This window comes from Gymnoscopelus microlampas (genome assembly GCF_963454915.1).
Source record: "Gymnoscopelus microlampas genome assembly, chromosome: 6".
In the NCBI taxonomy this organism is placed as follows: domain Eukaryota; kingdom Metazoa; phylum Chordata; class Actinopteri; order Myctophiformes; family Myctophidae; genus Gymnoscopelus; species Gymnoscopelus microlampas.
Genome location: NC_139943.1, coordinates 29,220,026 through 29,241,434, shown reverse-complemented (window position 1 = coordinate 29,241,434; position 21,409 = coordinate 29,220,026). Strand labels below are relative to the sequence as shown.

Genomic DNA, 21,409 nt, shown 5'->3' with positions numbered 1-21,409 from the left:
CGAAGCGATATACGATGTTTTTTATTTCATTTTATTTCATTTAATTATTCATTTAAAGTTTTCATGTAGCCAACATCACTTGGGGCCTTACAGGAGAATGTGTTTTATTTTTGATACCGGGGTAAATTTTCCGCATAATTCAAACCCCCTCATCCATTTTTGTTCATTCCAAGAAAAGACAAAAAAAATAAAGAACTTAATTTGCATTATAAGTTTGGTGTTTGGTGTTAAAATATCGATTTTAATTAAAGAATAAATAATGAATGTGTAGTTTTGGTAAATGATCCTCCCCCCTCCCTCCCAACAGTCAGTCTAGTTTGCTGACGTCACGGACAGGACTGCTGCTTTGTTTGTAACGTGGAAGTTACGGTGTATTATATCCTCTCCACGGATTACTTTTAATCAACTAATATAAATTAATAATAACTAACCCATAACGCATCGAGTACATATTAACATCACAGAAATGCTGCTGTCGCACATGTAAGGTTACCAGATCAGGCTTGAAGCCGTCGTGTTGGTGTCATTTAACAACTTTGCTCCGGGTGGATACTAGCCGCCGCCAGCTCGGGACTTGTTGCGGTGTTCTCGTTACAAAGTGTCCCGTATGGGTGTTGTGTTGGCCGGTTTGAGACGCGTGGCTGTCCCGGTCCTAGTGTCCTCCTATAGCAGCCCAGTCCCATGACTACTGTAGAGGAGCTGGACTTCAGACTCATATTTGGGGAAGACTTGGCTCGACAGCCGCTAGATGAAGCGGTGCTGCCAGGCCCCAACGCTGCTGCAGGTGAGTGAGACAGATCTGTTTGTTTATGGATTATTAATCTGTTTTATTTATAGACTATTTGTTATATCCCTTCTGTCTGATGCGGTCGCTATCTGATTAATTACGTTTCTCTCCGACTAAAAGTTATTTTCCTCAGCTGTTAAAGTGCCATAAACTGAAGTAAATACGTGCCATATCCATTTAACGACTTTAAACAACAAACTAAATTGCTATTAGTGTATAGTTAAATAGTTCATAGTTTGATAGTTTAGTTTAAATGGGTGAGTGTTAAGGTGAATATGTGTTGCATAGATTGCAGAAATATGATCTGCATGGTCCAGAGGTTCATATAGTATGGTTGGTTGTATACAGTCTAGATGAGAAACAAACAACCCGAATTGAAAGTTGACACCCAGCCTGTCAAAGCAGAGAAGTGTGGCTTTTACAACAAGTCCTGCTTCCTTGTTTTGTAACAGAACATAGCAGCCACAGTGCCAGCCAGGCGACAGGCAGCTGGCACTATGGCACCACAGTTTACTACAGCAGGGGTTTCTCAACCTGTGGGTCCCCACATGATTTTGGGGGGGTCCCCAGATGACAGTGAAGTGACAATTTAAGGACTTAAAAAATAAATAAAATGAGACCATTACTGCATCAAAAGTAATCAGCAAACTATACTGTAAAACTGGTCAAACACTGGCCAAATTGTCAAAGAATAGAGAGCCAAACATTTTGAAAATCGTGAGCTTGTAGATCTGCTATTTTCACAATATTCATCTGTGGAACCGTGTCAAACGAAATTGAATGCCTCAATACCTACATTCCAAGTGCTTATCAGGGTGGGGGGTCCCAATTCAAATATGATTATTTTGGGGGGTCACGGTCTGAAGAGGTTGAGAACCACTGGTCTACTTCACTGGCACTGACTGCTCCCCAACCAGGGCGGATACAGGTCGAATCTGGGCACCTAAACATTTGTGGGCACCTCAATGTTAAATTGGCTCTTTTTTTCCAAAATGTAAAAATAATGAATACATAAATGAAATAAGTATGCTTTGGAAAATGCAGGGCAGAAATAATGTAAAGTATATACGATTTGAAGTTTGAACATACACAGTACATCATTATCAGACCAAGATTTACCCTTCAACTTACTGTTTATGCCCATAATGACTGGCTATCCACAGGTTTTGCAGTAATTGTAGAAATATTAGGCCTTAAATGTAATTAAAATAGTTGTATGTATTTGCCCCTCCCTCTCCATTTATACAATAAATGTAAAAATATATATGTATGTATGTATGTATGTATGTGTATATATATGTATATATATGTGTGTATATGTCCTCAGGTGGCCACTGTTCCGGTTACCCAGACAGCTGGCACGGTGGCACTAGTGGCAGTGCCCCCCAGGGCCACACTGTTGCATCAGATAACAAATTGACATTCATTACATTCATGGGTTTTTGCATACAAGTAAAGAGACTCATTTCATGTTCCCGTATCAAGGCACAATCAGCCGTCTCTCTCTGCCTTTTTGCATTTGGCATTCAGAGCAGGTGGGTGTCTGTGTGTGTGTGGGTGTGTGTTATGTGAACTGTGGTATTCATAGTGGGGCAGGGCTGCTGACAGCCGCCAGCATGTTGGCTACCCAGCACTGGTTCTCAACCCGGGTCCCGTAGCCCACAGGTTGGTCCCGTGAGGATATTGCCAGTTGGCCCCCAAATAATGGTGCAACACACTAAGATTTACTGATATAACATTAATATGAAAACAATTATGTAAAAAACTAGTAATGGATGCGAGTTCGTTGTGATAGATCAATAGGATTTCAGCCTTTTACAACACGATTGCTCATTAAAATAAACATGCTCTGAAAATGCACATCCTTCATGTCAAGGACCCCCAAATGTATATGGATTTGGCCGCATGGAACCTCATCTGAATATAGTTTGTGCCACGGACCTCCATACAAGATTTGTATTGTTAAAATGTTTCAAAGATATTCCAAAATGTTCACTTGTTTTTTCCAATAAAGATTTTTAATTAGCTAAATAGCCAACAAGCTTGTATATCTGCTATTTTCAAATAGCTGATGTATATAGGTTTAAAGTGGCTGAACTGATTTTTTTTTACTTATGGCTTTTGATTATGTAATTTATATTAACTTAACTTTGCTGGGGTGGGGACCCCCTCTGAACCGCTTCAAGGACCCCTGGGCGTCCCCAGAACCCACATTGAGAAACCACAGTGCTGCAGCAGTGAGAATAAGCTTGCTGAGTAGTTGTAGATATTCTATTACGAAGGCAGTCGACCCCCAGTCCGCCTAGAGAATACTGATGGATTCTTGTGGCATATGTTGGCACATAAAACAAATGACTGAGGACAATAGATGGCCTTTATGTGCGTATTTGTTTTCATTTTACTACTGTCTCAGCTGTCTGTTGGCTATATTAAATGACTAATACAACTTTAGATTAGAGGTTCTCAAAGTGGGGTCCGGGGAACCCCAGGGGTCCCTAATGGGGTTCCAGGGGGTCCCCAGCATAATAGTGGTGTTTACCTGCAGAAACACACTGCCCTCTCGCTGTATTTTGGTGTTTTCACTGTTTTGGTAGACGGGATGTCTTTGGGCTACCAAAACAAATAGTGAAAACACCAAAATACAGCGAGACTGCAGTGTGTTTCTGCAGGTAAACACCACCACACTACTCCAGTGGCTGATGACTGCTGGTATAGAGGGAAATGAGGGGTAAAAAAATGTATTTATTGTTTTGTTATGTAAAGACAGGGGAAAGTTACACTCTGTACTATGCCTTTAAGTACAGTACTTGAGTAAATGTACTTTGTTACTTTCCACCGCTGCTCATAATAGATGAGGGCTGCTGCAACGTGTGTACCCACAGTGAAAGTTTGCATTGCAAATGTTCGGCCCTCATGGGTTGTTTAATGGTTCACCTCGTCTAGTACTGCAACATATCAATAATTTTCTTATCGAATGCTCCATTAATTTAATAACTGTGAAGCGTCTTTTCTTTTTCTCTTATATTTCAATGAATCGACACAGTAAAACAGTCCTTTTGCACATCTACGTCAAGGGACAGGTTCTTAAGAGTAGTCAACATTATGAGAAAAGCAAAGGACCCCTGCACACTCTCTTCACTAACAGCAGAAGTTTAATAATGCGTATTGGTCAATGCGTTTTGGTCATCCGAAGGTCTGAGCGATCAAAACTTATCATTAAACTTTCTGCGGGACTCCTTTGCTTTTGTCAAACAAATCAACGCAAATCATTTTTATTTCTTCATAATCTGCTAAATTGAGTCTAAGTCTGATGAACCACTTAAGCCCTATTTTATACTTAATCTTGTGGTGTTACCAAAAAAAACATTTAGATTATTGTATTGTTATTTAAATCAAAAAATGTTCTTCATAAGCAATGAAATCGATTAGTTTTATTAACCGTTACACCCCTGATCTCTTCTCAAAAAGGACAAGATGGTCGTGAAGTCCGAACATTTGACAACTTCTACTCCCTGATCAGTCAGCCTATTAGCCAGGACCTACAACAAGGTCAGCATGCCACTCCAGCTCCGCTCCCAAAGCCCAATATCTACCCCCATCCAGGTAGTAGGCATGTCACAATTATCTCATAATCACAATGATCGCAATTATTTGAGATAATCAGTTATTTTGTGTGGTCATCTGGTTGACTCGTAAGTATTGTCAGCCATCTCGTCATTTGTATCAATTCATCCGTTGAACAACAGCGGAAATAGACGATCTACAAGTTCACAATGCAATGCGAGCTTGTAGGTGTTGTGAGCTTGTAGGTTAGCGATTTTTGACAATGTTTGAAAGTATAAGATTATTAAATGCATGGCCTGTTTTGGCTATAGTAGATGATTTGTTATGACTATTGGTACCGGTCATTGTCAGTCATTTCTTTACATATTTAAGTTATTTGTTCTGTTCAGTTTTGCGCAATTTCTGATTACAAAATCTATATGGCAAACAGAAATGTAACTCTGATCCATACACTCCAACATTCAATGCCCAAAACACGATTAAAAACGTTAATCGCAATTATTTGTACTAGACCATACCCGGTCGGCGCAGCGCAGCCGTGGGGGGATATGCGCACATAATCTGGCAACCCGGGAGGCAGTTCGTCCCATAGCTGGGCAGCCCCGTAACCATGGCGACAGTGTTTGACACAAAAACGCTAATAAGAAGCTGAGATTTGATGAAATTGAAAAACGGGCTTCACAGTTGTGTTCAGATGGTAATGGTCAATGGCTGTGTGCAAAATCAGAGCAATTGGTCCAGCCAGTGAGGAGAACCGGGTAGCTTCACCTACCACTACAGAGAGACAAACAGACAGAGGTTACTAGAATTATAGTAGGATGGCAATGAATTGCCTAACTGAAATTACATGATCGTGACTTCTTTCTGCATCCAGGATATGACGAAGTGCAAGGGTCCCAGTACGCCTCTGTGGGGAACCTCAGATCGTTTGATTGCCCCAGTATTCAGATCACCAACAGCCATCCAGACACGGTCAGCTGCCAGGATGCCAAGGCGTCCGGCGGGGCAGAAAGCCAGGGCACCGAGCAGCAGACTTGGAGCAGAGATAACCTCTATCTGTCCCTGGACCCCTACTACAGGGATGCTAATCTCAACCCAAGGTTAGCATCGTTCTTTCATTATTTATTTATTTATTTATTTTTAATTTCAAGTTTAGTTTTGATTCGTTTTTTTAAGCGGGTTTGCTAATTTTTTTTTTGTATGTTTTGAAAAGGTGGTTTTAGGCGCTCGGGTGGCGCAGTGGTAGCCCAAATGCCTGCCCACTGCCCACCACCGCAGAGGCTGGGTGTTCGAGCGTCTATACGAACACAATTGGCCAGTGTTCGGGGGAGGATAGCCGGGCGGGTAGGGTGATGTTTGTCACTGCACGTACTCCTACGGGCTGGGGCGGCACCCGTCAGCAGGGAGTGTTGGGCGGGAGGAGTAGGACTGAGGCTTTACGTTCTCCCAGTGGGGGCTCCTCACTGGCAGGTGAGTCCGTAGGATACAACAGCAGTGACAACACACAAATGTGTTGGGTAGAAAAAGGGGTAAAAATAAAATAAAAGGTGGTTTATTACTTTTATTGTTAGTTTTAGTTGTTTTTATTGTAATATGGGTTGGTCAGGGCCTCAGGGGCGAGATTCAAGATGCTCATTTTCTTTATGATTTTAGTTAATTGAAGTTGGTTTTGTGAATACATTATACAGTTTCAGTGAGTTTGTCTTTTTTGTAAAGCCTCGTTTTTGTTTTTATTTCAGTTAACTAAAACGTTTGAGTTTTTTTGTGTTTTTTTTACTATAGTTTTGGTTATTTAATTAGTTTTCATTAATATCCCTGTCTCAATCCACAGCCCGGGCAGCAGCCTGTCCTCTCGTAGCTGGCTGTCGGACATCTCGTCCTGCGAGTCCTTCTCCCACGTCTACGACGACGTGGACGGGGAGCTGAACGAGGCGGCGGCCCGCTTCACGCTGGGCTCCCCGCGCGGGACGACCCCCTCTCCTCTGCCTTCGCCGGGCTGCGGCGGAGGGGCGTTTGGCGTCGAGATCTGGCAGCAGCAGTACCAACACACTCTGGCCTTCACCCAGGTTATTATAGTTTTTTTTCCTACTTCGTTTTTGACTTTGTTTATCAATTTTGGTTTAATTTGAATTAGTTTTTAAATTAGATTTGCTAGTTTTTTTTTGTTTTTTTTTGTTTGTATTTGGGAAATTATTTTGACAACAGGGCTTAAAACTGGCACAGCTAAATATTATGTATGAAGAACTAAGCACACTTTAGTTTCTCTATGATTTGAGTTAGTTTGAGTTTGTTTTGTAAACACACATATAGTTTCAGTTAGTTATGTTCTTTTTGTAAAGCCCTTGTTTTTTATTTATTTGTTATTTTCAGTTAACTACAATAACCCCGGTCTTTACCCAGGCCCTCTCACCTCACCAGTCTCCCCGCCAGTCGCCCTGCCCGTCCCCGCGCCACTCGCCACGCAACAGTGTCACAGACGAGAACTGGCTCAACCCACGGCCCACATCCAGGTCAGTGGTGGAACTTCTCTACTTTGCATTTCTCTACTTAAAGCTGCATCACATAAAAAAAAATGTGAATACAATTTAATTTTGTCCAATCTGTATGGTAGAGTTTTGTATTTGGTCTCCCTGCTCTTCTATTGAGACACCCGGGTTCAAATCCGGGGCAGAACAGGAAAGTTACAGAGTACAGCTTTAATGTACCAAGAATAAAAGTAGCTTACCCATTTCACATGTTTGTTTTTTTAAAGAGTTTTCAGAATTTGGTTAAATATAGGTTACGGCTTCATTTGTTAATGTATATTTTATGATAATAATAATAATCATGTAATTAAAGTTTTCAAATTGTAGTGGAATAAAATACAATATTTTCCTCTGAGATGTAGTGAAGTAGAAGTATAAAGTAGTGAAAAATGTTCATACAAGTAATGAAAAAGTCACCTCAAAATTCGACTGAAGCCCAGTACTTGCAGTAAATGTACTTGGTTACTTTCCACCACTGGTCCAGGTCCAACTCCAGACCCACGTCCCCTTGTGGTAAGAGACGGCATTCCAGCGCTGATGGCCGAGCACGCTCCCCCTCCCCTCACCACTCACCCAGTCCCACTCCAGGTGAGCGCTGTCACTATTATGACACATTATTTGACATAATCACTATTATTTTTGCATAATCGTCAGAATAATTTCCATTCATCTGTATTATATCGTTGCTGTCGGACAGAAGCCTCTTATCTCCATATTTTGAGCTTTGTGTATTTTAGTAAATGAATGTCCTACTTGATCATACTACTGTGTCACACAAAAGTATCAAAAGTAGCAGATCCACAAGCTCGAAATGAGGCTTGTAGATCTGCTACTTTTGCTTCTATTTATTTTATCCTGAAAAGTAACAGTTTTGGAGATATGAGGTTTCCACCCGACAGAAACTATATTAATCTGTTGAATATATACAGATAAAATTGTCGATCTACAACGTGTCGCATTGTGATTTTGTAGATGGACTATTTCCGTTATTTTTGAAAAAAATCAATAAAGTGTTTGGTTGATTCTTGTTGTATATGGCCTGTTATGGCCATTTATTTTATTATGTTTTTTGACAGAAATGTACTTTGTATTTATATATTCCAATGTTCAAGTCCAAAAGCACAATTAATTACAATCATTTGTTTGACAACTAAAATGTCATGATTGGGAACAGGCCTGTCTCCAGGTCACTCTCCCAGAGGCAGCGTGACCGAGGACTCCTGGATCGGAAGCCCCACCCTGGGCCCCGTTCTCTACGGCTGCTACCCTGAGCTGGACGTTCCCTCGAAAACCAGGAGGACCACCGGGACTCAGCTGGCAGCATTGTGTGGCCAGGGAGAGGAGCTGGGAGCATCGCTGCCTTTCCTGGACTCACCGGGAGGAGGAGAGGAGTGTGTCCAACAGGATGCCGGTCTGGCTGAGCTGTTTCTCCCGGTTCCCTCGTTCAGCTGGAACAAGCCCACACCTGGCACCACTCCCCTGTTCAGGTTGGTTCTTCTTGTGATTAGGTGAGGTAGTAGTTATAGTAGTTGGTATTAGCTTCATTTGATTATTTAATAGTACTACTAGACCGGTTTGCTCCGGTACTACGCAAGTCAGAAATGATGCAAGTTGGGAATGCATGCCCCACCCAGTTGCAATACCCATTGTACCCGTCGTACTACCCTTACGACCGATCGACCAGATTTGGAGATACGGGGATCTCGGATGTTTTTGTCAGAAACTGCTGATGTCGTGTTGATCAGTAGTTCTCAAACCTTTTTGTGTCAAGGACCCCCAAATTGATACGAATTTGACCGTGGACCCCCATGTGAAAATGTTTTGTGCCAGGGACCCCCAGAAGAGAAGATTTATGTAAAAAAAAAGAAATCCAAATGACAAAAAAGTTTCCAATCATTTTAGATATTTTCCCAATATTTTCAGATATAGCAGATGTACAAGCTCGCAGCATGGCACAAAGTGAAGTGTTGTGAGCTTGTAGATCTGCTATTTCTGAGTTTTAAGTGGTTAAAATGATTGGGATGCTACATTAACTACCTTTGCTGGGGACCCCCTGGAACCCCTCCCCCCAAGGACCCCTGGGGGTCCCCAGACCCCACTTTGAGAACCAATATGGCGTTTATAACATACACGGTTACAAATGGGAGACAGACGGACCCACAGACATACAGACAGATCTTGGGTACAGAGTTTACGCTCTGCGTTTAATCAGCAAAAAGCTGGTCTAAGCCTTATGTCTTGTTTTCCCTCTCCAGGAGCTCGTCGCTGCCCCCTCTGGACTGGCCCCTGCCCAGCCAGTATGGCCCCTGTGAGCTGAAGATTGAGGTGCAGCCAAGAGCCCACCACAGGGCCCACTATGAGACGGAGGGGAGCCGGGGGTCCGTTAAGGCAGCTTCGGGAGGTCACCCTGTCGTCAAGGTCAGCGGTTCTCAAACATTTTTATGTCCAGGACCCCCCAAATTGATTTAGGGATGCACTGATGTGAAACTGGCCGATAACCGAAGCCGATATCAACATTGCTTTTATGGTCGACAACCGACATTTACAGATGTTGATATTAATTGTATAAAAAGTAAACATTTTGTCCATTTTGACAAATTTGAAATCAGTGCCTTTTTATTTCAAAACTAGAGATGCACAATTTTGACATATCCGAACATGTAAGTTGTCAACTCGTTGACCCCATGAGAGAAGATTGTTAAGAGCTCTTAGCGTGTTGTCCTGCTGTGTGTGTACCACATCACTTAAAGTAATGTGGTTAATGTTAGTGTTGACACCATGTAATTGAGAAGGCCGCTGCCATAATGCAATGTAATGCTGTTGTGTTTGTTTACAGTTGAATGGCTACAGTGCTCAGCCAGTCAACCTGCAGGTGTTCATAGGAACAGCTGATGAGAGATATCTGAGACCTCACGCCTTCTACCAAGTGCACAGAGTCACGGGGAAAACCGTGTCGACTCTGTGCCTGGAGAAGTCTGTAGGCATCACAAAGGTTCTAGAGATACCTCTTCTGCCAGAAAACGGCATGACCACCAGGTAATAGTCATATCCATCCACAATTTACACTATGGAGTTTGTACTGTATATAGGTGATTTATTGGCTCTGTGATACACATGGCTTGTATCTGTGAATTCTATTAATGGGATTAAAGCACAAGTACACTTTGGTAGAGGTTTGGGTTGTTGTGTAGTTACTGTGACATGATGTAACTAGTCCAGTTGGCAAGATCTTGCTCCATTGCACCGTTGATTGGAAATTGACATTCCACAGACATTCGTCTGTGGTGGCCCAACAACCCTCCGGGGTTATGGGATAGGAGGATAGTATTCCAAAAATAGTCTCCTCATTGCCTTACATGGCACGGTGAAGCGGCTCTCAAAGTACTCTTTTAGAACATAAACTAACACAAACAAAAATGATTCTGACCATATATAACCTCACAAAACCCAGTGCAGCCTTGTACTGACCGCAAGTATGCTTATATGAAAGAAAATGTCAAGTAATTGTATGTATTTCTTGATCTTCAGCATTGACTGCGCAGGCATCCTGAAGCTGCGAAACTCGGACATCGAGCTGAGGAAAGGGGAGACGGACATTGGGCGGAAGAACACGCGGGCGCGTGTGGTGTTTCGGGTCTACATCCCTCAGCCCGACGGCAAAGCCTTGTGTCTGCAAGCAGCTTCTGTCCCCATAGAATGCTGTGAGTTCACCCCTATTTAACCACATGAACCCTAGCGACCTTATTCTGGGCCTGGCAAACGTAATAGGGCAACATTTGGTGAAAATAGCCGATCTACAAGCTCACACCGCTTCATGAAGCGACACGTGAGCTTGCAGATCGGCTGTTTTCTGTGAAGAGAGTTGACGTTGAAGGAGAAATTGAGGGGGCCAAGTATAGACCACTGTATAACGAGGTGATTAAAGGTGCTGTAAACTATATTTTCTGGCTAAAACAAATTGATTTTTGTTTTTTGTTAAAGCCATATATTGTGATAGTAACCCTTGCTACAGACTGTTCAGTAACGGGTCTCCCTGTCCATCCAGCTCTTTAATAACCAGGAAATACATTTGCAGGTGGGTTGCCAATTTCATCCAAGAATGCATCAGACCAGGCAATTTTCCCAATATTCTAATCACCAATTTGGGTGAGCCTGTGCGAAATGTGGCCTCAGCCTCCTGTTCTTAGCTGACAGGAGTGTCACCTGGTGTGGTCTTCTGCTGCTGTAGTCCATCTGGTTTGACCTGACCATGAGCGTATAGGTACTGAAATAGGTTGCCAATTTGTTGCCTTTCAGCCCAGCGTTCAGCTCTGGAGCTTCCCCAGGTGGATGGCTTTAGCCCAGCCTGCTGTGCTGTTGACGGGGGACCGGAGATGGTCATCACTGGCTCCAACCTGTCCCCTGAATCCAGGGTCATCTTTGTGGAGAAGGGTCCTGGTAAGACTGACTGCATTTACACTGACTTTTAAAAGTAGGACTTTTAAATGGTGGAGTTAAACCGTTAAGGAATGTGTTACAAATTAAAACTCTCCGCGAGTCAAAGACACCACCGGGTAGGTAAACAATAAAATAAATAAAGTCATTTCTTGGGTGAACTAGTCCTTTAAGAATGAAATTGTAAAAGTGGACCCGTAAGGGAGCTGTAAGTAGCTGTGTTTTCTTGTCCTCAGATGGAAGAACGCAGTGGGAAGTGGATGTGAAAGCTATTCCTGAAAAGAGCAATGGTGTAAGTTTACCAACATAACTAATGAATGAATGACATGTCTCTGTGCCTTTTAGGCTTTATAAACAAAGATTCCACAGGGCAGATATGACAAATAACTTAAATATATACAAAGAAATGATTGACATATTTAATATACCTTCTTGTAGCTTGTAGATCTGCTATTCCCGCTATGTTTGGAAAAAGTTAGAAGATGTACGAACATTTTTCAACATACAATTATGATTATCTCAAATAATTGCGATTAAAGACTTATATAGCAATTGTGACTGGCCTAATGGCAGCATCCATGTTTGTGTGTTTCAGTGCAGCATCGTGGTGGAGATCCCACCGTATCACAACAATAAGACCACCGCCGCAGTACAGGTCCACTTTTACCTGTCCAACGGCAAAAGGAAACGGAGCCTAACTCAGAGCTTCACGTACCTGGCGGGCGCCACAGCGGCGGCTTTCTGCTTCGTCCCCGCCGGTGGCCATGGCGCCGTCGGAGCTCCGCTGATAAAGCAGGAGCGCTGTGACTTGGACTACATGCCGGCCCATAATCCACCTGGCGTCTATTCAACGACGGCGGCTCAGCTGCCCTCCCCCGACCGAGCCTTCTGTCCTGACAGGCCGTTCTACGATTACGCGGCTCCGCCCCAGCCGGCATATTCACCTGCACGTGAGACCTTTTCTTTTTTTTTGCACGAAGGAGGTCCTGTGTGCCACATGTGTTCACTGTTCTACTGCTGCTGCACCTTATCGTCGCTGTTAGGCAGAAACCTCATATCAATTTTTTTTTACTTTTTGTGTTTTTTTGTAAATTAACGCCCTACTTGATCATACCACAGCGTCACACAAAAGCATCAAAAGTAGCAAATCTGCAAGCTCGAAACGCGCCGCAAAGCCACGCGTTGCAGAGACGTTATGTACCTGCTGCTATTTGTAACCTCACTATATTGCTGCACTGTCTAAACTCATATACAGACCTGCTACTATTTATACTTACATTTGGTAGAGCTTGTACGAAGAAGAAAAAAATCGATAAGGAGCTTGCACACTGGTCTGTATTTTTCGACCTAAAAAATTAGACTTCACGTTGTGTCAATCACGTTTACACACTGCCTCCAAAAGTAAAAAGATAAAAAAAGATTGAAAAAAAAGATTGAAAAAATAAAAAGATTTCGGACCAGGTTAGATTTTCTGCATTTTTTGCATCATCTTGTCTGTATATTGCAGTGTTTTGAGGCTGTAGCCTACAGCCTGTGGATTGAGGCTCCTAGCACGCACTTTTCCAATAGGACGATACTCCTTCAAGTGTGTGTGTGTCCCTACTCTCAGCCGCTGTTTAGGATCACTGGGGTCTTCTTTTTAATATAGCTGCAGCGTATGATGATGCAGAGCATCAACCTGGCCAATGAAATAAACATGATCAAAATTGGCCTGAAAAATATCTGCCAGGAGACCACAAGGGGAGGTAAATGTAATTTTCCCATCGAAAGGATTCACTGCCGCCGTTCTTCCTTTTGTCCCCTTTGTACATAGTGTTTGTTGATGATTTGTATTATTGTGTAGATTTTTTTATGCTATGTTGATGAATTGAATACATAGGACCACAATGGAAACAAGTCCCTTTTTTGTGTGTGTGCATTTACGTTTCTGACAAAAAAATATTCAATATATCAATCAGCAGGTGAAATTCTCCTTGCTCATAGCGATCTCAGAATGGACCCAATATTTCCTTTTTTATTTTTGTGTTGAAAAAAATCACCCTCACTGCTTGATGACTATTTTGTTACGTTCTGTGAAATTTTCCGCAATTAATAGAATATATGCATTTGGAGTCAGTGTGCAACGTGGGTGATTAAATAAACGCATACGAAAATACAGACTTCAGGGGGCAAGATCCTTTACACCCGCTTCTTTACACCTATAAACCTGTGACGTAACAATAGAGCCGATTCTGCTTTCTCTTTTAGGCTCTTCTCCACTCCGGCACCCCTCTCACCTTCAGCGCGGCTTTGGTCCTGACTCGGCGGGACAGCCACGGATAAACGCTATGCAAACCGTAGACCTCGGACTGGCCTCGCAGACCATGCCCTCGTCCCAAACTGTGCCTTACAGCCACCAGTCCAGTTCCCCCGTAAGATCCGCTGTTGTCCCGGCCGCCCGGTCTGAACACCAGAGTGGTCCCCTCAGGCCTGACCAGCACCACCACCACCCTGCCCCGGTCCGTTCCATCACCAGCCATCCCACAGCACGCTTCAACTCAACGGGCCGCTGCGAGTCCCTCTCGGCCTCGCAGTCGACCAGCTTGCACCTGTCAGCTCCTCAAACCAAGGTTATTACAGTTTTGTCTTTATTTTAAAACATTTTTTTAGTTTTTGTTTTCAATTTCAGTTTCAGTTTAGTTTTCAGTAGTATTTAAAGCGGGTTTGCTAGTTTAGTGGTCATGAAGTGTCGGTCATGACTTTAACCACTTGTTGAGTGGAGTCGCTCAGGACTTATGTTATCAAATATCTTCGCTGAAAAATAAGCTCACAATGTGTCGCAGGCTTGTCGATCTGCTATTTTCTGCGAAGGTTTTCCCAGAATACGGATGCAACCACTTAAAGGGATAGTTCGCCCAAACAATTACTTATTTTCTATCAATTACACATCCCATGAAGCCTTGAATTCATGGAGATTTTTTGTTTTTGTCGCATTCCTAAGCCAATAATTTGATGACCGGTGGAGACTCAATGGAGACTCTTTACCGGAGACTCCGCCAGTCATCAAATTATTGGCTGAGGAATAGCGATAAAAACAAAAAACAATCTCCATGAATTCAAGGCTCCATCCATGGGGTGAGTAATCGATAGAAAAAGGTCATTTGGGGGTGAACTATCATTTAAGTGGTTGAAGAATAAGATCGCGGATACAAGTGGCTGAAATGAGTTTTCTCAGACGGGTGGCTGGTGTCTCCCTTTCAGTTCAGTCACCCGGGAGAGCCCTGGATCAGAGCCGCTGCTCCTTCACCTGGCAAGGAGCCAGCTTAGGTGGTTTGGGCATCTAGTACGGATGCCTCCTGAGTGTCCCAAGGGAGGTCCTGGGAGGAGGCCCCCAGGCAGACGGGAAAAGGGAAATCTGGAGCTTTCTGCTGGAACTGTTGCCCTCATCACAGACTCCAGATAAATAGTCGAAGATGGATGGTTTAGCTCAGTTCTTATTAGGTTTAGTGTTAGTTTTTATTGCAATATGGGGTAGTCAGGGGGGTGACATTCAACAAGCTCAGAAAAATAGAGAAAATAGCAGATCTACAAGCTCGAGTTGTGATGCTGAGTGAGCTTGTAGATTGGCTTGAGATTAGATTTTCACTACTTGTGAAGATGTTGACAACAGGGCTTAAAACTGGCACAGCTAAAAAAGATTGCAAGATAAGATACACCAAATACTCGGCTTATGTATGAAATAAACTAAGACGGTTTCACTATGATTTTAGTTAGTTATCGTTTTTTTTGTAAAGCCTTGTTTACATTTTTATTTCAGTTAACTAAAATGTTTTCTCAATTCAAATTTGTAATTTTGTTAAGTTTTAGTTAACTATAAGAACCCTGCCTCAAACGTCCTCCTCCTCCCGATCCTAGCCTCGTTTACCAGTCTTTTTGTTTCATAATTATAACAGGGCTTAAAACTGGCACAGCTAAAAAATATTGCAAGATAAGATACACCAAATACTCGGCTTATGTATGAAATAAACTAAGACGGTTTCACTATGATTTTAGTTAGTTATCGTTTTTTTTGTAAAGCCTTGTTTACATTTTTATTTCAGTTAACTAAAATGTTTTCTCAATTCAAATTTGTAATTTTGTTAAGTTTTAGTTAACTATAAGAACCCTGCCTCAAACGTCCTCCTCCTCCCGATCCTAGCCTCGTTTACCAGTCTTTTTGTTTCATAATTATCCCGACCCAGGCCTCCTCCTCCTCCCAGAAGACTCAGGCCTCCTCTCCTGGAGCTCCGAGGAGAGCCCTCCTCCTCAGCTGTGAGGACGCCCAGAAGCAGCATGTGTCGGCCCCCCACTCCCTGTTCTCCAGCTCTGGAGATGCAGTCAGCATCAAGCAGGAACCGGATGAGCTGCCACACCAGGCCTGTATGGGCCTACAGGAGATTACGCTGGATGACGGTATGTTTGTATGTAGGGGTGTCACGATCATGAGATTTTACTTGCCAAATAATTGTCATACAAATGGTGATTAACGATTTTATTGAGTTTTTGGCATTGAACATTGGAACATTATGAATACAAATTACATTTATGTTTGCCCTTTAAAAATCACGATTGTTATTTTCCTGTAGTATGACAAAGTAGGGCATTCATTTACGAGAAAAACACAAGTTTCTGCCCGACAGCGACGATATCGCCTGAAGATGATGATGGTGCTTGTCACCACGCAGGTAGAGAAACCAAAAAGATGCCATTGCACAGCACAGCACACGCACACACACACACACACACAGCAGGGGCGCTGTTGTTGTTCCCAGTCACGGTTTGGCTGTGATTCCAAGCGGACCATGAAGCCCTCAGGCTGCTCTCCCCACGCCTAGCAGATTTTTTAATTAATCACCTCTCGTCACACGAGCTGTGTGTTTGCCCAGAACACACAGTTGTGAAGCAGTCTGCTTGTCACCATATGTCCGCACTGAGCCTTTTGTTTGCTCTCCTACTGAGCGACATGGCTGCTGGCCTGACCGGCTCCCTATTGCCCAGTGATCTGGGTTAATTATAGTTTTGAGGGCAGTGGTGCAAAGTAACTTAAGTACGTTTACTCAGGTACTGTGCCAATTTTTAGGTACTTTTACTTGAGTATTTCCTTCATCCATCCTTCTGGTCACATCACTGGTTTACAGGTGTTAAGAAGTTTTTTGCACGTTTTCGTGCAAGCGCCATCTTTTTTGTTATTTTCAGGTATAGAAAGGGAAAAAGAAGGGGTGGGGGCAGGGAGAGCAATGAGATAAAGAAATAAAAAAAATAAACATGTCAAGGATAGGCAAACAATATATATCTACATATATACACATGGCGTAATCCAGCTGGTACAGTATGTACTGTACATGAACCTCATGTACATACAGACATACGGTGCATCTATGGAGGCAAATATTGTACTTTTTACTCCACTACAATTATTTGACAGTGTTAGTTACATCATAATTCATCATAATCATATCCTTTATTTAACCCGGTAAAAGTTCTAATCGAGAATAAAATCCCTTTTTCAAGAGTGGCCTGGCCAAGAGAGCAGCATGAAAGTTAGATTTAGATCAGTATTACAAAACATACAGTACATTAACCACTTATGCTCTATTTTATGCTTCAGCTATTTAAAAAGAAAAAAAATTACAATGTTAACTTTGAGTACTTTAAAAAAAGATGTACTTTGGTACACCATTTACTCAAGTCAAATATTGAATACAGGCATTTTACTTGCAACAGATTTGCAAGTAAAAAATATAAAATATAATATAGTGATATTGCTACTTTTACTTAAATAACAAATATCGGAGTAGTTCTTCCAGCACTGGTTGCTTGGCTGAGGAGATGACACTTGAAGTGTGTGTGTGTGTGTGTGTGTGTGTGTGTGTGTGTGTGTGTGTGTGTGTGTGTGTGTGTGTGTGTGTGTGTGTGTGTGTGTGTGTGTGTGTGTGTGTGTCCGCTCGCTGATGGAGGCGTGCTAAAGATACCTCCCATTTTAATCTGCTTCACTTACCGTATGCCAGCGGTCAGGCAAAAACCTCTTATCTCCATGTTTCATTTTTTTGTGTGAATTAATGCTCTATATGTCGTCATACAGTGTTGCACCAAAGTATCAAAAATTGCCGATCTACAAGCTCACATTCCGACACGTTAAATATTATTTAAGTGAAAGTTAAAATGGTTAAGTGTGTCTGTGGGATTTATAAATATTTAACCAATGTATTAACAATAGCTTGTGACTAAATAATAACTGCATTGGATCAATTAAAAAATATATATTTTCCTGAAAAGTAACAGTTTTGGACATACAAGGTTTCCGGCCTACAGCGACAATATGCCAGCTGTCATAGGGCAACCATGACAGGCACTCCAAAAAGACACCATGGCCCCTCCCTCCCTATGAGGCGATTGAAATAAGAGCCTGTAGGAGGCTTCTCTTTGAACTTGACATTCACCCGCTTTATTTAGTCCTGCCTCTTTGCATGTTTGCAATTGTGGGAGTTTTTTAAATTTTATTTAAGGACCAGTTAAGGACCTATTTTCAACCTTTTTTTACAATAAAAGCACAGGATCTCTGTACGTCTGTAGTTCACGTATCTCGAGAACCGTCCGTCCGACCGACCGACTTCAAACTCAGCATGCGCGTCGCCACCGACCCGAGGGGGTTCAGTGCACGGCGTTGAGCCGGCTGGATAGGCGGTTGCCCTAGAACCCCAAAATGTCTCTTCAAAAATCTTCTGTATGACACTTTGTGAGCTTGTAGATCTGTATAAAATAGGCCTTAATTGGTTCATGTACAGTATGTTTTGTAATAATATTCCAAATCTATACATTGCGTATATAGTGTTTCCCCTAGCCAGAAGTTGAAGGTGTGGGGGAGGAATGCGCGTGCATATGTGCATATGCATTTTGCGTTCTGAAAATGCATATTTATGGTCAAACACAAAGTCTTATATCTTATATAGTACATGTGCACAGTAATAATCTGTATAGTTTACATATGAATTGTCTCCAGATTTAGGAAAATATACTTTTATCAGACAAAAGTAGAGATCTTGCCTGAGAGCATTTGAGCATTATATCAATGCATTTGAGCATTGATATATTTTTTTTCCTGTTTTTTACAGAAAAAATCATACTGTGGCGGTCGGATTTAAGGGGTGGCGGCCCGCCACTGCTTAATGCATATAGGGGAAACACTGTTGCTTTATCGCTGCATAATATTCACTTTCTGTGTGTATGTACTCATGACATAAACAGCCGTTTAAACGAATGTGAATTGATCGAACAAAATAAACGCTTCCGTTGTGTACAGACGTTGTGTGACTTTACAAAACACAAAGGGCTTTACATGTTGCACCCCTAAAGCCCAGTCCACACCAATGATCCGCAATGCAACAAGTTGCAACTGCAACCACTTGCAAAAAGCTGCCGTCGAGCAGAAACCATCTCCATATTTTAACTTGTTTTTTCGTAAAATGAATGCCCTACATAGCCTACATGATCATACTACAGCATCACACAAAAGTATCCAAAATAGCAGATCTACAGCTCAAAACACAGTGCGAAGCACAATGATTTAAGCTTGTAGAGCTGCTATTTTTGCATTTTTTTTATTTGAATCCTGAAAAGTAATGGGCATATGAGGTTTCCACCCGACAGACGAAAATAGTCCTCAAACAGGTCAATTCAGACCGCTGCAACTGGTTGCAAGTTGCAACTTGTTCGTGTTGCTAATCATTGGTGTGGGCTGGGTCTTAAAGAAACAACTTGATATGGCAGATGGAGGGGTGTAGCTCATGTTAAGGTTGATTGAGAAACCATGTGAGATCACCGCACAACAAAACCTCTTCCTCTTGAATATCACTTCTGTATTTGTAATTGAAAAAGTAAAATTGTTTAGCAGAAATGTGCCCGGCACCTGTTTCCTACAGATTTAGAAAACTTTAAAAATAAACACACTGCCTAAGTGCATGTTAATGTGCACTGGCTTTCATCTGCTCTCACACATAAGCTCGGGTTTCAGAAAAGCACTGCACCTTTTTGTGAGAGCGCTATGAATAGAGGTTCTATCTAGAACCATTCCATGTAGGCTCCTTGTTTTTAGCAGCGCTGGGAGAGCATAAATAAACTCGCTAATTTGTCTGGAGCCATTCTTTTTGTCGCTGCGTCGGGTAGAAACCTCATATCTCCATATTTCAACTTTTTATAGTTTCCCATATTTCAACTTTTTATAGTTTCCCCCTGTAAATTAACACCCTACTTCGTTATAGTCTGAACAGCAATTAGAATTAGAATAATTAATAAGCATTACAGTTATTATTCTGCTCCAAAATATAAAATTACAAATGAAGAACACAGCATACTACTGTGATGAAACGATGCTAGGTGGGATATACATAATTATGTGACTCATTATTTTGACACAGTATCTTATGTTTGAAAAAGGCACTCTGCTACCCCTCTGTGGCTGAACCAAACAATGCCTGCAGATCCTGGAAAGAAAGAAAAAAAAAGTCCAGGTCTCATGTTTTAAACAGAGTTATATGTAGTGTTTAAGTTTTAAATAAAAGTGTTAAATGTAAATGCACTGAAGTTTGAAATCCGCCAGACTTGTATTATCTAATTTAACTTTCATGTTTCACAGATTTTATTGGCTATATTTTACTTTCAAATTTGTTTTTCAGAAATGGCTGATCTAGATCAGTGATTTGACATTTTGAATTGTTTTTGGCAATTCTTCAGTTGAAAGTTTACCTGCTTTGGCCTATAATGACATGACCAAAACACCATGACCAGCTCTTTAATGAACAGAAAATGCATTTTCAGGTGGGTTGCCAATTTCATCCAATCAGAATAGAGTACCCACTTGTCAGGTTCAATTTTATAGCATTCCAATTTTGTCAGCTCATTTCTTTATTCAATGTTTTTATCATCACTTCCAATTGCACGTGTTTATCTTGCACCTAGGAGCTCTCTCCTGATTGGATGAAATTGGTATCCTGACCTGAACATTTATTTTGTTTATTAAAGAGCTGGGGAGACTAAATATCATGAGTCGACTACATCTACAGTTGAACAAACATTCTATAGCAATGATTATTATCAAAACTAGTCCATACCCGGTCGACGCATACAGTACGTGGGGGAAAATGTGCACATGATCTGGCAACCCGGGAGGCAGTTCGTCCCATAGCTGGGCAGCCCCGTAACCATGGCGACATTCTTTTACACAAAAACGCTAATAAACAGCTAAGATTTGGTTAAATCAAAAAACGGGCTCCGCAGTTCCGTGCACATGGAAATGGTCAATGACTGTGTGCAAATTCAGATGAATAGCTCCAGCCACTGAGGAGAACGGGGGCAGAACAATTTTGGTCTCACCACATTTGTCTCACCAGAGGTTTGTGGAATTATAGGAGGATATAGAGCTATTTAACACTAATTAAAAGATCACTTACACAATTGTTTACTGTTTCCTTATCACAGTGAATGAGATCATCGACAGAGACATTTTCCAGCTGAGCAGCGGCGATGACATGGTCCTGGAAGCCCAGGACCCGTACGGCTGGGACCAGAACTCTGCTGACACAGCCCTGCAGTTCTGCGGAAGCCTCCAGTAGTCCTGTTTGCTCTCCTTACTAAAGCTTAGACTCGTCGCTGTCGGGGTGACAAAACCTTGTATTTCCATATTTCAAGCTAGTTTGTTTTTGTAAATTTAACACCCTACTTCGTCGTACAAGAGTGCAGCGCAAAAAGTAGCTTTAATAGCCGATGTACAAGCTCACAACGCATCGCAAACATTTTGAAAGTGTTTGTCTGTGTGAGTTTTTATAAATATTGAACCAATAAAAAGTGTTAACAACAGCTTGTGAGTAAATATTTAACTTTTGTTTTTCGATTTCCTCAAAAGTAGCTGTTTTGTACATACAAGGTTTCCGCCCCGACAGCGAAGATATACTCCATCGCTCGAAGGTGTCACTTGCCGAGTGACACTTGAAGGTCAGCCGCTGTCGGCAAACGACGGCGTTGTGTGGTGGCGTATAAAGTGATCTTGACGTGTCAATGCCGGTGCTACTTCTATGCATTTAACTAA

The 21,409-nt window shown here is 42.0% G+C and overlaps 1 protein-coding gene across 4 annotated transcripts; it reads left to right on the top strand.

The window, feature by feature from the left end:
• Window positions 1-331: 331 nt before the first annotated feature.
• Window positions 332-21,180, top strand: LOC311046783 (nuclear factor of activated T-cells, cytoplasmic 3-like). 4 transcript variants are annotated; one of them, XM_084059332.1, is made up of 16 exons: window positions 332-784; window positions 4,256-4,336; window positions 5,226-5,451; window positions 6,183-6,417; window positions 6,722-6,861; window positions 7,361-7,464; window positions 8,051-8,363; window positions 9,132-9,294; window positions 9,713-9,912; window positions 10,405-10,577; window positions 11,173-11,313; window positions 11,547-11,602; window positions 11,906-12,260; window positions 13,558-13,919; window positions 15,531-15,741; window positions 20,803-21,180. In XM_084059332.1, exons 1-16 carry the CDS (start codon window positions 682-684, stop codon window positions 20,934-20,936), a joined length of 2,997 nt encoding a protein of 998 aa, XP_083915458.1. In that variant the 5' UTR covers window positions 332-681; the 3' UTR covers window positions 20,937-21,180. The 4 variants fall into 4 exon arrangements, with proteins under 4 accessions (XP_083915458.1, XP_083915457.1, XP_083915456.1 ...); XM_084059331.1 differs by having other exon boundaries at window positions 4,256-4,390; window positions 6,752-6,861; XM_084059330.1 differs by having other exon boundaries at window positions 4,256-4,390.
• The last annotated feature ends 229 nt before the right edge of the window (window positions 21,181-21,409 follow it).